Source organism: Serinus canaria, chromosome 9 (assembly GCF_022539315.1).
Source record: "Serinus canaria isolate serCan28SL12 chromosome 9, serCan2020, whole genome shotgun sequence".
NCBI classification, from domain to species: domain Eukaryota; kingdom Metazoa; phylum Chordata; class Aves; order Passeriformes; family Fringillidae; genus Serinus; species Serinus canaria.
The window spans coordinates 9,278,417-9,293,900 of NC_066323.1; the positions used below are offsets into that span (position 1 = coordinate 9,278,417).

The 15,484-nt window shown below is 40.0% G+C and overlaps 1 protein-coding gene across 2 annotated transcripts in view; it reads right to left on the reverse strand.

The window, feature by feature from the left end:
• Nucleotides 1–15,484, reverse strand: part of PSMD1 (proteasome 26S subunit, non-ATPase 1) — a 57,408-nt gene that overhangs the window by 5,832 nt on the left and 36,092 nt on the right. Inside the window, exons 17-21 of one of the 2 annotated variants that reach the window (XM_009089118.4) lie at nt 12,933–13,047; nt 10,957–11,073; nt 5,396–5,498; nt 1,306–1,475; nt 97–189 (exon numbers count right to left, since the gene is read on the reverse strand). In XM_009089118.4, coding sequence (XP_009087366.1) covers nt 97–189; nt 1,306–1,475; nt 5,396–5,498; nt 10,957–11,073; nt 12,933–13,047 — 598 coding nt within the window. The remainder of the gene's footprint in view (nt 1–96; nt 190–1,305; nt 1,476–5,395; nt 5,499–10,956; nt 11,074–12,932; nt 13,048–15,484) is intronic. The other variant, XM_050978037.1, reaches the window with a different exon arrangement.

A 15,484-nucleotide genomic window follows, 5' to 3' on the forward strand; every position in this document is an offset into this window, starting at 1 on the left:
TTTGCTCTTTAGACTCCCTAATACTACCACCTAAGTCAATGTTTATATTAGGAGGGAGAAGAGGTTAGTCCTTACACAGAAAGCCAGCTCAAATACCTTTTCTTTCTCCTTTTCCTTTGGTACCTCAAGAGGTGGGGGGTAAGCAAATGTGGACGGCTTACAGTTGGACTTGTACTGGACTTTTGGCATCTAAGACAAAGAGTTTGAAACAATGTTAGAAACTAGAAAAGCGGGAGAAAAAATCCACAGCAGAATAATTACTTTAGCTTGATTTTCCTTCCAACAGAGACAAACACAGATCCTCTAAAGAATACAAGCTTCCCCTTCTCCCTCTCCGGAAGCTGAGAAACTGTTATCTGTGGCAGTGGTTCAACTAGAACAATGTTATTTAATTATTCTATAATTTGACTCTGGCAAGCTGTCCTAGCCCTCTCCATACACTCTATCCTATTCACACCATGCTTCATTTTCATTGCTTCAAAGCTTTTGTGGTTTTGATGTTGTTGCTGTGTTTGTGTGTATTAACACAAAATTGGTTTAAGATCTAAGTGAAGATCTGCTCTGTCAATGCACGCGAGGGCAATCCAAGCACTGACACTCCCTTCCTGCCAAAGGACTGTACATATGGGGGTGAGTTACCAGTGACACACATTCTCTTACTCTTGGCTACTTAAGCAAGGGTAGAAAGCATCTTTTGATAGCCAATTGAAGTTCTTAAACACCCCCATGCTGCCACATCCAGAAGCATTTTTGTGGAATGTCCTAGCTCAGTTCTTCAGCACAGGAGACCCAGCATGGTACACAGCTTTACAGGGGCTGTACCACAGCTGATAGCTGGAAGAACAGATGCACAAGAAAAGTGCAGTACCCATGGCTCCTCAGTTTAATGTTTAGTCCCCAAGGAATCCAAACAAATCTTCTTTTCCCACTGCTAGCTTTCCTAGGGGAGAACATCACATAATTTATCTGGAAGGCCAAGGGGGGATAACACATTTTTAAAAAAAATAACCCTGACCTTCAAGAGTGATAATGGGGTGGCCTCTGCCAAAATACTCTATTTAGAGCTCCTTTCTTTTTAAGCTACTTTGAAGTAAAGAGGTCAGTGTCTGCTCTCTACATTTTTCTTGTCCCCATTCCCACCACCAGCTCTGCAATTTAAGCCTATTTATCAGATTTCTTCCAGTTATACCTTTTCTGGCACAAACATGTCGGAAACATGCAAAGAAAACCAACAAATCCATGACCACGCCTTGCAGACCACTCGAATATTCCAAGTTCAGTCTCTTCTCTCTTCTCTTTACATACCTTAAGATCCTTGTTAAGGCCAATGACACAGGTTGGGGTGAACGCCAGTGACAAAAAGTGTGACAGAGGGAACCAGAACCAGAACTGGGTGAAGACCAAAACCCCCACCACAGAAGGCATGTGTGTATGTCCTGTCCTCGACTGCAGTGAAATGGTTACATTATGGCCCCCTGAAAGGAATATGAAAGTCAGTGAGTTATTAATTCCTGGGTACTCCACAAAGACACCTGAGCAATGAATGTCAAACACCTGCTGTCAAAGGCCTGCACAGGCCACAGTGCTGCCAGTTTCCTCCTCTGGAACATGCTTCCCTCCTTTATTGTGAGCTCAGCTTATTCAGTAAAACAGATGTACAGCACAGCGACCACACTGCTCTACAGTACCCAAACAATCAGGGAATACAGCCCTTCCATGATCATTTTGCCAGGATACAGGTTAGACAAAAGTACAGGCAGTGAGAGGGAGAGGAAAAGACAAACTTTTACCATAAACAGTTTTAAAACATGGCATATAAATGATCCCCAAGACAAGGCTCAGGAGGAACACAGTACATATACAGCTGAGCATACAGAAACTTTTCTTTCTGTGACTGTCTCCCTGATCTATCAGTTATTCGGAAGAAATATGACTAGGTTTTTATCCTACACCATCTCAGTAGAAAAAAAAAAAAAGTAAACAGCAGCAACTTCAGAAGTTGTTTCTAGACATTATCAATCTAAGCTGCACAGAGACAAGCTCCTGCAGCCTTTGCAGAAAAATTACATCTCTGCCAGACCACCAAGTCTTAGATTTGTACTTGCAAAGCAGAGACCCAAACAACTCCATATGTTGATGTAGTGCAGAAGCATCCAGCTAGAAACAAAATTGAAAGACTAGACTTGCAGACAGAGTGAGGAAGTGTTAATCTGATCTTCTGTCTGCTGATAAACATAGGGCATTGAGTTGAAGAGGGCACCAGGCAAGTCCATTACCGCTGACAAGACCCGGTGCAGGGAGGTTAACTTTGTTACAACACAAACACCCACTCCTGCAGCTGAAAATCCCAAACTGGAGTAGCTTTTCCCAGGCTTGCACAAACAGCCACATCAGGCAGGGTCAGACAGCAATGGAGCTGTCTGAGTTTTAAAGACAAACAGAATTCTCTTCTGCTGCCAAAACTAATGAAAGCCCTGACTGAAGCAGTACTGTCATCTTGGGCATCTGTCAGGGTTAGTCCAGCAGAGGCAGTGCAAGGTGGGACATTTTAATGCCCTCCTGTAGGATGCTCTGCCTACATGCTATCTCCTTCCTCTTCCTTTCTCGTAGCAATAGATCTCCTGCTGTTTGATAGGAAAACTCCTTCCTGCTACGTCTTTGAAGAAAGAAAAAGATACGGTCCTGTCTTTTTCTACTGCTAGGTCTGCTCTGCTGCTCAGTATTTTCTCTGAGAGCAATCTCTTGCCCTTTCATCTGAATTTGCCACAACATTGTGGGTAGACTGCCTGAGGTCTTGTGCTATCCTTAAACATGTCAAGCCGTGCACACTCAAATTTCTGGTTTTCTCCCCCATCTTCACTTTGAACTTTACTGCATCACTGTGTAAGGACCAGGCCCTGGTTATGAGCAGATATTCTGAATCAAGAAGCCCAGTGAATGCTGCACAAGCAGCTTAATTGGACTTTACCAAACTTTTGTACTTTAATTTTCAGAATTTTAACCTATAATTCAGAAAAAACCTAGAATTATCCAGCCTCTGGGATTTCCTGAATGAGCAACAGATTTAATATTCAAAAGATGTCATGATGTCTGCTACTGTCATGCTACTTTTTTCTGCTGTTTTATACACACAAACAGTCCACCCTCACTCCCAGGATTTTGCAGGGAAGAGGAAAGGTGGGAAGACATAATATTGCACAATTGTGATTTATCTTCATGATTAAATAGCAGCCCTGACTGCCTGGAAGGGAACACATTCCAGAACTTTGGCTGGATGAATAAAAGCTGTAACATGATTCTGGAAAAAAAAGTTCAAAAAACACTAAAGAAAAAATTTCAGGAATCCTTGTACTACAAGGTCCATCTCCCAAAATTCCTACTGCCACTGGGGCAAGGGGGATTTGGGGAAAAACCCCAAGTACTAAGTTAAATTTAGTAAATTTAGTGTCTACTTTTTTCTTATTTTATTAAAGAAAAATGTTGCTGCTAGGGCTTATCAATGCCTCAGCAAAGGCAACGATCAAATTCTTCAATGCCCCAGCAATGGCAAAGACCAAATTTTTCATTTCCACTTCAGTGCTCCACAGATACTCCTTCCAGTGGAGTATCTATCTGACATGGCTGCCTCATTGTCAGAGCAAAAATCCCACCTCCAGCTCATCATTTCTTAGACATACACTGGAAATCTTTCACTTCTAATCAAACCCTGTCATTGGAAGAAAATTGGGCTTTTCTCCTCACCCCACAAAAAAAGACACAAAATTAAATTCAATTGCCCCAGCTGTGGCAGATAACACAACGAACATTTTCTTCCTGGTAATAATTAAATTCTACAACTCATTGTTTCAGGTAAGTACTTCCAGTTGTATAGGAGGGATAAAAAGAATTTGTTCTTTTAGGAGGCTCTAATGAAAGTGGCAATAGGTTAATAGGTATTCCTTGAGTCTCTCAGCAAGAAAAAGAGGTTAAACTCAGCACAAATTCCCATAAAGTTTATTATAACAGGACACTTCTGGTTTCCAAATCATTATACAATACATGGGTGACACAGGGAACAAATAAGGTTTTATTTGTATTTTTATAATTTAATCTTAAGGGTCAGAATTCAAAAGAGGTCTGCACTGCTGAGAGAAAAATCCCAGAACCAGCTAGTCCCTGACTTGCCAGGAACTGAGTGTGAGTATGGGAACAACCAAAATTATTCTGAGAGTCTCATGCCAAGAACATTGCTCAGCCTGAGCTCCAGGAGAGGCACCCAGGAGGCAGGAAGGTGGTGCCTGTTACTGAGCAGCCTGACATGGCCAGCAGGGAAGGTTTTTAAACCTGCTTCCATGCAGAGAGGTGCAGGCAGCACCACGTTCTTCTCCCCCATGGCACAGCCTGGAGGTGCAGAGATTTCCCACAGACACTGCACCTCTGAGCCACAGCACAGAGACAAATTCTGAGGCTCCTTTGCTTGTGGACTTCAGGACTAATCTTGATCTCAAGAGTACAAGAAAAAACAGCTTTTTTCTGCCTATTACAGGGGATAAGGAGGTGCATGGCAAGAGAAGGCCTCAGCACAAGAGACCAGATGGGAGAAATTGTGTTTGGAAATATGCAAAAGAAGTGCCACTGACAGACACAGCACCGTACAAATGCTATCTCAGCAGAAGGAAAAATTCAAAACATTGTCCGTCCTCTTTGCTTACAGAAACTGTCCTTAATAGGTCCTGCAACTCAGCCCTTGTGAAATGCTGATGGCCTTAGAGAATCCTATTCCTGACTCAACATTGAGTCATTAGCATTCATGAAATGATGTTTTCTTTGCTAGAAAAAGGTAGCAGTAGTCTGTGAAACTAACTGGGTCTTCTGAAAAAACACTGATGCAGTTAACCGTGCTTCCTCCTTTGTGCAACCTCTTTTAATAATCATGAAAGCAGCAAAAACTAGTTATTAAAGACATATATATATAAACTTATATATGATAATGGTTATGTTAAGTTTTAACAGAAAAAGAAAAATATGAAGACTGGATACTTCATGATTTCTGAATTTCTGTAGCAGGTGATGATTTATAAAAATAAAGAAGCAACCTACCATGCTATAATAAATCAACATTCAGGGTGACAAAACAGATTCAGAGAAAAAATATTTTTCCAGCCTTCTGGACATGAATTCAGCCCCAATGACTGGACTGAGTCTCTCCTAGCAGAAACATGCTGATACAAGCTGAAACTACAGAACAGGGTTTCTTCCTTTAATTAGCTACAATTCCTTGAAAACTGAGATTTCTTGCTACGATGATATGACAGGCAGAAAACCAGCACATCTCCCAAATGGAATTTGCTGTTACAGCGATTGCAACCAAACAAGTTTAAGAAATTTTAGCAGCTTTAAATGTTTGAGAAATTACCTGCATCCAAAATGCCTTGTGCAAGGATTGCTCCAAACTTTGCCATAACATCATCATGCTTATCATTGATCACTTTGGAATAGAGCTGCCTGAACTGGCTGACCTGGTTAAAAATAATAAAAAGGAAAAAAAAAAAAAAAAAAGAGAGAGAGAGAGAGAGATTATAAAACTGACTGCCTGAGTCAAATTGTCCATCTTTAGTAGCAGCATCTTCAATTTTTGCACCCTACAATGACATTTGCATTTTCAACAGCTTTAGTCATTGGCATCACAAGTCACCCCATTAATAATTAATTACAGAGATTTTCCCCATTTGAAGATATCCATATACTAATTCTTAAAATATTCAGGATGGATGTGCATTTCCAAATCACATTTTGCAAACCTTATAGGAATACCCTGAGAATCTCTAGGGTGTCACTGGAATAAAGGAATTTACACTGTAATCAAATCTTCAGAGAACTAAACCCTGGGTGGAGTGAGAAGGCATTCAGCAGAACTGCTGATGTTCACACTGGTGTCTGAACTGACAGAGCAGCCTTGGAACAGAGGGCAGGAACACCTCACTTGGGAAGGTGAGAGAGGGCTAGAAAGGGAAATCATCCACCTCCCTGGTTATGGTGCACTGCCCCTGTGAAAACCCCTTCTCTAATACACCTTCCTCAGCTCCTACTCATGTGTACATTAACAGAGCACATGAACAGAACACCCAAGCAACAAATCCACCTGGAACCTGCCAGCTTTGGCACCAGGACCCTGTGCAGGGCAGAGAGGTGTCTGAGACACTGACAAGGGACCAAGGACAGAAACCTGGCTGCTCTATCTGAGCACATCGACTGCCACCTCCCCAGGTGACAGGAACAGGTTACAGCAGATCAGCTGAGAGCAGGCATTCAATGAACAAGCACTGAACAGCTGCAGTAAGAAACAGTCCTCATGCCATCTCTTATAAAAATACAAAATGTGTAATTTCATCTCAGGAGCATTCTGTGTTCATATCAGTTCTGCATACCTGTGCATTGTGAGCCAAGGATCACTGCCAGGCCACACTAAGTGTGCCCTTTCCAGAGTTTAAAGTCAATAGAAGGAAAACTGTTCTATGAAACATCCTGCTCAGACTTAGGGGCCAGGCCAACCCAGACCAAGGACTGAGACCAAAGGTCTCAACACTCAAATGCATAATAGGCCCACATGCTTGTTCAGGCTGTTCCTACAAAGCAAATGCTTTACAGGAATGGGAATTTTGACTGGATCAGGTCCCAGCTGAAAACATTCCTTGCTGCAAGGGAAAGCCTGCTTTGGCAGCTCTGGCTGCCGCAGTTCAGGAAGGTATTAACCTCACATGGAGCTAATGCTTCTCTCTTGGGAGAAGGTGCTGGGGCACTCACCTCCTACAAAATGGAGCAAGATGTCAACAGCCAGCCATTTCTTAAGCTGTTGAAGCAAAACCTGCCAGAGTGTGTCTAGTAAGGCCCTTTTATCTGCTATTATTTTTCCTTCAAACCACAGCAACAACCCAAGCACAACCCAAGCTACTGTGTAAGTTTATTTAATATGCTATGAAACCCACAAGCTTTGTTTCTCCCTTGAAATCTTCAAGCATTTCAAAAATTCTACAGCATTTGGAAATGCTACCTAAAAATTTATTTGGGCAGCTTCCAGGAGGAACACTAAAATATAGACAATGACTCATTTCATCTTTCTAACAAAACACACACCCCATTCTGATAACTAGTGCTGGCCAAAATGGCACAGCACTGAGTTCAAATGAAGCCAAACACAGAACCTTGGAAACAGTGAGGAAACAACAGAGACTTTGAGATATGAGAACGATACAGCACCATTTCCTACCAGCAAGGGATGTCATTTATCAGGCTATTTACCACTTCTCCCTCCACCAGTCAATGTTCATGCACATGAAGCCCAGGAGATTGTCAAGAACAAGATAAACAGTTAATTACAGGAAATATTGGCAGGTGATATGCGCAATGCTTCTGGCAAATGCAAGCTCTTCAGAACAAGAGCATTAATAAAATCTAATAAAATAGGTTTTAAACTGTTTGCATATTGTATCTACCTTCTTCAAAAGATGAAGTTACTCTGCATACACGTGCCCTCTTGAAGGACTGTGCAGAAGCATCTCATAGTAGAGGGTTTTCATAAAGTAAAGGTGCTACCAGAATATTGCAAAATCATTCTTGCACCCTAGCAAGACCTAGCATTTCATCTAAATGGGGGAAAAAAATCCCAACAGCAATCTGGTCCTGGTTTCTTCACATCATAAAGACAACAGGCCAATATGATTGAAGGAAGATGGAGAAAAAGGCCATTATGAAAAAGGCCATTATGACTGAAGGAGGATGGGGGAAAAGGCTTGACCTTGTTTATTATTTTCTCATTTTGCCAAGATGACTATCCTAACACAAAACCAGGAATTGAATTTACTTTTTCAAGTAGTTCAACATGTAGTTTGTCTCCAAAACTGCTGACTTCATTGCCCTGCAGGTCACAAATATATCCTGAAGTTGTCATTGATTTCTGTTATGATGACCTCATCACATCTGTAACTTTGGATTCCATTTCACAAAATAAACTTGTTAATATTTTATATCTGGTACTAATATGGTTCTTAAATCGATCAACAGAGGTCAGGAAAAATCATGTTGGCTGCACATGGAGAAACTGTCTCAACTCCAAAGAGACCAAACCACCTTTACTCAACACTTGCTATCCCTTTTTGGTCCTTAAGCAACTTGCAAGTTCAAGGAGTTAATGTAATTACAATTCTTTATTTCACAACCCCTTATTTAAACTATTTAAATTTAAATTTTTTGAATTATTCATTTAAACAAAGATTGAGCACAACAAAGAAGAGGACAAACACAAAGGGAAGATCACAATGAAGTTAATTCAAAGGCATACATCTACCCTTTTCTCACAATAAAAATGTTTGGGGTTTTTTTAACCAAAATACTTTGATTCTTAAATCTCTGTTTATTCCTGGCATTTTGGTGTTGCAATGCTCAGCTCTAAAAACTCTGACAGCATTTTATTCCCAAAAACAACCTGAACTATTTAAGGAAGATTATTTGCTACCATCTTTCCCAAATGACCAGCAGAGAACTGAAAGTATTTCTAACCCAAAGCTCACTAATAATAAGTTAACTAAAAAAAAAAAAAAAAAAAAAAAAAATCAAATCCCAGAAGAGACAACATTGAGCAGCAATGACAGGAAGCTGGCCAGGCTCTATGACACATCTTTTTTAAAATCACCATCTCCCACATGCAAAGCATCACCAAGTATTTAGAAGCAGTGAGATGATGATATATAAAATTTAGCTTCTCGGTAACCCCATCAGCTTGTGGAACACAAAAATCACCACACTGCTCTTCCTAGGTGCTTATTCAGCAATGCAAATACCCACATCCATCAAGTCAGACCTTTGGCACACAGTGTCCAGCATGTCACTCAGGAATCTAATCAGATCAAAATATGTCCTGGCAATCTAAAAATGGCTCCTTTTCTGAAGAACTCCACTCCTTCATATCAGAGTTAAGTAATTTTTTTTTTCAGATTGGCAGAGATCTCCAAAAAGTTTCCCATGAATAATAAATAACTTAATTGGAAGCATACCCCTCAAAATATTTCTTTTACTTTTGAGCAAGAAACAATAATGGTTATAACCAAATTTTGGGGTATTTATAAGAAGCAAAATTTGTGTATTCTGTGTTTAGATCCTGAACTGGCAGAATACTTCAGGTATTTTTTATTATTTTTTTAATCTGGAATTTTGTTTCTGTTTGTTTTTAAATACCTGTAGTGCTTCTATGACTAGACAATTAATTGCCTTCTGTATCTATATCTGGCAACAATTTGACATTAAGCTGTTTCACCTTCTGGCCCCATTTTTAAACAAGCCACTGACTTCCAAACTATACATCTTATCCTGTATTTGCTGGCCAACTATTTTAACCACCCTTTTATCAAGCAGAAGTATCACACATGACTTGGAAGTCAAGGTTTTCAGGCCTCTTTGGGAAAAGAGATCTGCCTTATTACAGACCTCAAATAATCTATATTTTCACTAGCTATTTTCCTACCCACGTTTTTCTTTGGACAAACAGAGTCTTTCACCTATCATCTCAAAAAGCCAGAAACTCTAACAGGCAGACTCAGCAAGTGATTCATGTTTTAGGATGGCTGACTGATTCAGAGCAGACTGCAATTCCCATTCCAAGAGGATCAGGGTGCTTTGCAAACTAAAATGAATCAATCCTCATAATGTCCTTTCATATATAAATCATTAATTCTTTCTGCTGGGAAACTGAGGCACAGGAGAGCTATATAATTTGTCCAGTACTAGAGCAACACAAAATGATTAAACCTGATATCCTATATTGAGACCTGGCATTTCAATCACCTGACCAAGGAACAAACAATAAAAACAACAATTTATTTCTTTCCACAGAGATAATTCAACTTCACATTACAGAAACTTTGTATCTTGGAGGACAAGGGGATCTAACAGAAGTCTAGTGTTCTCCACTGGCTTATTCAAGTGAACTACTATTCTTGGCTTACTCACTTGAACTACAATTCTGATAATATAAACAACATTCCCAGATTCTCCTCAGTGAAAACTAACATTTTTCTTTCTTTTTTAAAAAAAAATTAATTTGAAGGAACAAACTATCTGCCAGCAAATTTTCATGTTCCGTGACTTAGAAATACCCAAACACCTGCATTTGTAGATCTCCTTCTCTGATTTTCCCAAGTAAAATCTTCCACTGGACAGAGGCTTTTTTCCTTCTTCTCATCCAAATGCAGTAAAAAGGTGTCTGTTTTTACCACAGTTCAATTTCTAAAATGACATCAATAAAAGCAACCAATATGCAGCAGATGAGCAGAAAAGTACCAGCAACTGCTCTGCCTCAGCACTCACCAGAGAGAGCAGGTGAAATGTGGAAGCTCAGAGCTTCTCCAGTGTGGACTTTTAGTCTGTACAAATGTTTGCATATCATCACCTGTCACACACTCACAGGGAACCTACTTTTAAAAGCTAAACACAGCACGTGCAACCCCTTTTACCTTATGAGCAGAAAACTCCATTAAAATATGGAGTATTTGTTATAAACTCACTAAGCCTGTTCTGAAAGTTCTGAAGTGGTTTCACGTGAACAATGGACTACAAAGGAAACATTGCTGTTACAGAACCTCTCTGCATGTTGACCACATCTAAAACTAAGCTTACTATCATCAAAACCAATGTCTTTACAGTCACTTTCCTATCATTACAAGATGCTTTGAGAGCATTTATTCTTGTACTGCCCAGGGTTAGAATGCTGCCATCCATCAGGGATGTTCCCATCATTCAACGCACATGCTCTAATCCAAGCAGGAGCTTCCCACTGTACATTCAGCCCTGGCTCTTTACAAGACATGTGCAGTCTCTTGCCAGTGCTTACATGCAGTACCAAGCACTAAAGATTTGGCATTCAAGACAATTTCCCACCTAAGAGGCACGTGAGGCATGTGAGGTATGTGAGGTGTGACACACTACCTTTGGGCAGGTGATCTCAGTCTGCTGGATCATGATAAGGGCAGATGCAATCAGAGCTCCTTGACGCACGTAGTTCACAGGATCATTTGTCATTGGCTCAAGCAAATTGATTGCTTCCTAAAAGAAAAGAAGAAATACACAGTCACAGAGTTAATACTACTATTTTTAGAATGCCAGGATTCAATTCTCCAATGGAAAGTTATCAGATTGATGCTATCAGATATACTTTAAAAAATGGTTTGCCTGTTCTTGGCAAATGAAGCAGAAAGCTGTACTTCTGTAGATTTTAATCTAAAATTGTGAAGAAAAAGAAAAGACACACTAAAAACAAGTGATGGATGGATGGAACAAGATCTACCTGCAGAAACAGGGCAAGAGCTAAATAACAGGCATAAGCAAGAGTATGCGTTCATCACGTAAGCTTCCAAATTCTTGGCCTTACACTTTATTGTCAGAACCTGGAGCATTTAGCATCTTTTAAGTAATCTCTTGTTCAGAGTGCCTTTCTGTCCATCTTAAACTGAGGACATGAATAAAAGCAGCTGAGTGCAGAGTGCAAGAGATTGCCTGATCAGACCCCTCTCGGTGTTACTTCCCTTAGGTGAGGCTTTTAAAAACAAGTTGATTTTATACAGAACATTATCTCAAAGAACCACTTCTTCTAAAATAACATCATGCATTCATTAAGACTGCTTTTGCCATCTGAGCTATGTTGGAGACTGTACTTCTTCACCTGAAGGTGACTCATTCACTCTTTGGCAAGCATTCAGTACCATGGATGAAACACCCACTATGACACAAAGCTGAACTTTCTGATCTCCAAAACTGAATCTATTTGGGCCTTCAAAACCTACTAATAGAAGCTCTGGAAGACATGTCTCTGTATAATCAGATGGTTTAGGTCATCATACAATGTATCTGGAAATAAAACAAGACTCATTCTTGCGACTAAAAGCATTTCCACTTAAATTAACTTGTCAGATGCAGCAGGTTAAAAATAACTAACTCCTTGATTCCACCTTCCACTTGAGAATAAAACAACCTGGATAAAAATAGGACTCTCAGATCTGCTTTCAAATCTGCATGCTTTAGCTACTAAAGATGGCAGGCAGTGCACGTCAGCATTCTGTGCTTTTGGCAGCACAAGCGACACACGGGAGCGCTCACGCAAGAGCCACAGACCAAATGTTTAATACAGGAAGAGATGAGACAGATAAGCAAGAGATTTATCAAAGACCCAGAAGCATGACATATTACTTTGTGTGTGCACCTGTTCTGAAACTGCAATTCTGTACCACTACAGATTATTATACACATGTGGGAGAAGCAGAGGGAGTTATTTCCAAGTTTACTTGCTGTTTGGTCCAATGAGAGCTCACTTTCCTCAGCAGCAGCAGGAATCCTACTATAAATGGTCTGTTACCATCCATGAGAATTAACCGTCACTGATACATAGAAAGTGAAAATACATAAAATGTATTGGTTCTTAACCACACTCCTGAAACTACAATATATTTAATTAAATTTCATTGGACTTGGCTTTACTACATGGATCTTCCATGAATCGTGTATCAGAGGAAAGATGAAAAGAGCTAGAAATTAAACAAAGCACCTGCTGTTTTCCTGTCACTGGCACTCCAAGGGCAAAGGAGTATTGATTTTGGAGTAATGAACACACATTTAAAGTTCAGGGGTAACTTGATAATAAGAAAACTCTAAGAAAAGTTTTGAAGACAAAATTCCAAGAATGGGGCAGTAATGTATAAAAAAATTCTAATTTACCTATTCTGTACAAGCAGGAAAAGAAACTCTACACCCAGAGAAGTTAAAGAATTTAAAGTAGTGCTGTACACCAGCTGGCAAGTAGTGTACATGTGTGAGAAACCCATCTGCATGTGTGATGTCTGTACACAATGTGTCTGTCACAGGAGAGAGCAGGAACAGCCTTGGCCACAGATCTTCTTTGTGGCCCTCACCTTGTTTCCAGTACCAGCACAGCAGATCCCCAAAGCCATGGCAGCCCCATAACGCACGTGGGGATTGTAGCTCTCTGACAGCAAAGAAACCACACTTGGACACTGCTCTGGAGTCCTAGAGAAAGGCAAAAAAGAATATTGTTTATTATTAGTGTTCTTCAAAATATGGTATTGTGCTTCAAAATATGGTGACTTCACTCTGTTCATACCTGAACATTTCAAATTGTTCTTCCACACTGTATGTTTTTTCATTTCTCAAAACTTAACCAGAGGGGAGGAACAAATGGGCTAAGAGAACAGATTAACAAACACATTAATAAACTTCCCTATCACTGCAGATAATCACACACAGTTCCCACTACTGAAGCCTTCCTTAGTGCTTATTTTCTGCAGTGACATTTGTTTACTCCTTTAGTGCTGAGATGTTTGTAATTACAAAATCCTACACAGTGTTGCCAAAGGTCAGTCCGTATAAACCCTAACCCACACTCCAAAAAATTTATAAAACCCAAAACAATTCTGTCAAGTGATCAAAAAAAAAGTTAAAAAGCCCTCATAAGCAGTCCCAGGCTGCAACTCTGCTCCCATGGGTATTACTTCCATCTGGTAATTCAGCTGGGGACTATGTTTAAAACATGACCATGTTCTCCTTCCCCTGGCCCTTCACTGAGAGCACAGCCCCTCGAGCTGCTGACATGACATTCAGCACAATCCAGAGGGAAGAGGGACAGTCCCCCTGCGGATGGAGGAAGTTTCTGCTTCACTGGTACCAAGCCCCACACAAGCTCCCAAACCAAGTCCACCCTTCTGGCTCCCTGCTGGAGACCTTTACCACTCTGCTGACTGCTGATGGCTGAATCAATGTGGTTACAGAGTAGAAACCTCTGGTGGGAGATGGAGAGAAATAATGAAGAGTGTGAGAAATCTTAATAACACTCCTAAAAAGGAGAAATGGTTTGTCACAACTCACACTCAGCAACCTGCTACTCCTACTCTGTCCTAATGCTGATATCTGTCACTACTGCAAGTTAAACACAGAAAATAACATCACATGAAATACCAGAATAACATTTGGAGATTCAGTGGGCGGACATTTTATCTCCAGACACAAATTTCTTCTTCCCTCTTTGAAGTCACAGTAAAAATTCTAAGCCTGGAGTAGATTTAATATATTTCGAGGACAGAAGCAATGTAAGATAGTCCTCTAGCATGACCTTCCCATAACACAGTCCAGTAATTTCATCTTAAAATTCCTACATTAAAGCCTAAGGCATGTCTCAAAACTGGACTGTGTATCTTAGAAAGATAGGCAATGTCTATTTTTAAAAACCAAATTATCTTTAATGCACTGGTTCCTTCCTTTTTTCCTAACACTGGTTTTACTCAAGCAGTGTGCTTTTGCAATTACACTTTACCACAACAGTAAAATGATGACAAAAAAATGGCCCAATTATTTCCTTCATTTTATCTGAAAATTGCTCAGCTGCTCCTACATAAGCCATGAAACCACAGACGTCAGTGAACCCAGACCTGTACACAAAAACCCCAACATCATAACTAGCTTCAACTCTGTTCTGTTACTGGGAAACTAAATTAATAAAGAAGCCAAAAATCTCAAGAAGTTTCTTCCACGGAACTTCAACAGTGTAGTCAGCTAGAGTTTCGTTTCCACCATACATCGGGATCAGTTTTACTGTTGTGATAAATGGGCTGAAGATGAAGGACTTCCTCCAAGATCCAGTTTGGTTTGTTTCAGAAGTCAAACAAAATCATAAAGAAAAATAAAGATGCACCAAGACAGCAATAAGAGATTCTCAGCAAAACATAACAGCTGGCATTTTATTAGTTTTATTCACTAACTGGTTGCTCTTGAAACCTCCACAAGAAACAAACACCCTACACTATGGATTTTGAATCTTCCCAGAAACTAGAACGAGTGAAAACACAGAGGAGCTGCCTGACTCCAGCCCAACTGCCTAAGTCTCACTTCTGAATTTTTTTCTGGGGCTGTTATTTCTTGCATATATATATATATATATATATATTATATATTATATATATATATATAAAGGGTCATATTCTTTCCATAAGAAGCTGATACTTAGCTTGTAAGTAGCCTAGAATTTCTGAGAAACCAAAGATAATTTTGAATTCTTCATTACTTCCAAAGAGAGATGAAAGAAAACTCTTCTTAAGCCTCCAGTGCAAAAATTAACAAAATGAAAACCAGGATGTTGATTGTCAACACAGACTAATATGAAAAAAACCCACCCAGCCCAGCTGGACACAGAAGGTGGTCAGATTCCTTTTGGTGCTGACCTAAACTGGTTTTTTTTCTGAAAGTGTTTACAATTGCAACATCTGCAGATATTGTAGTTCCCATTAGGTTTTGCCTTCAAGAGCCCTATTGGGCTACTGAAAGTTGTGGATCACAGTTAGCTACATTGGCTCTTAGCAATCCACTGTAATCTTTCTTCCCCAGGAGGCATGCAACAAGATAAACTAAAAGCTCAGACTGCCACATCTTGGAGCACATTCCACTTCAAGTGTCT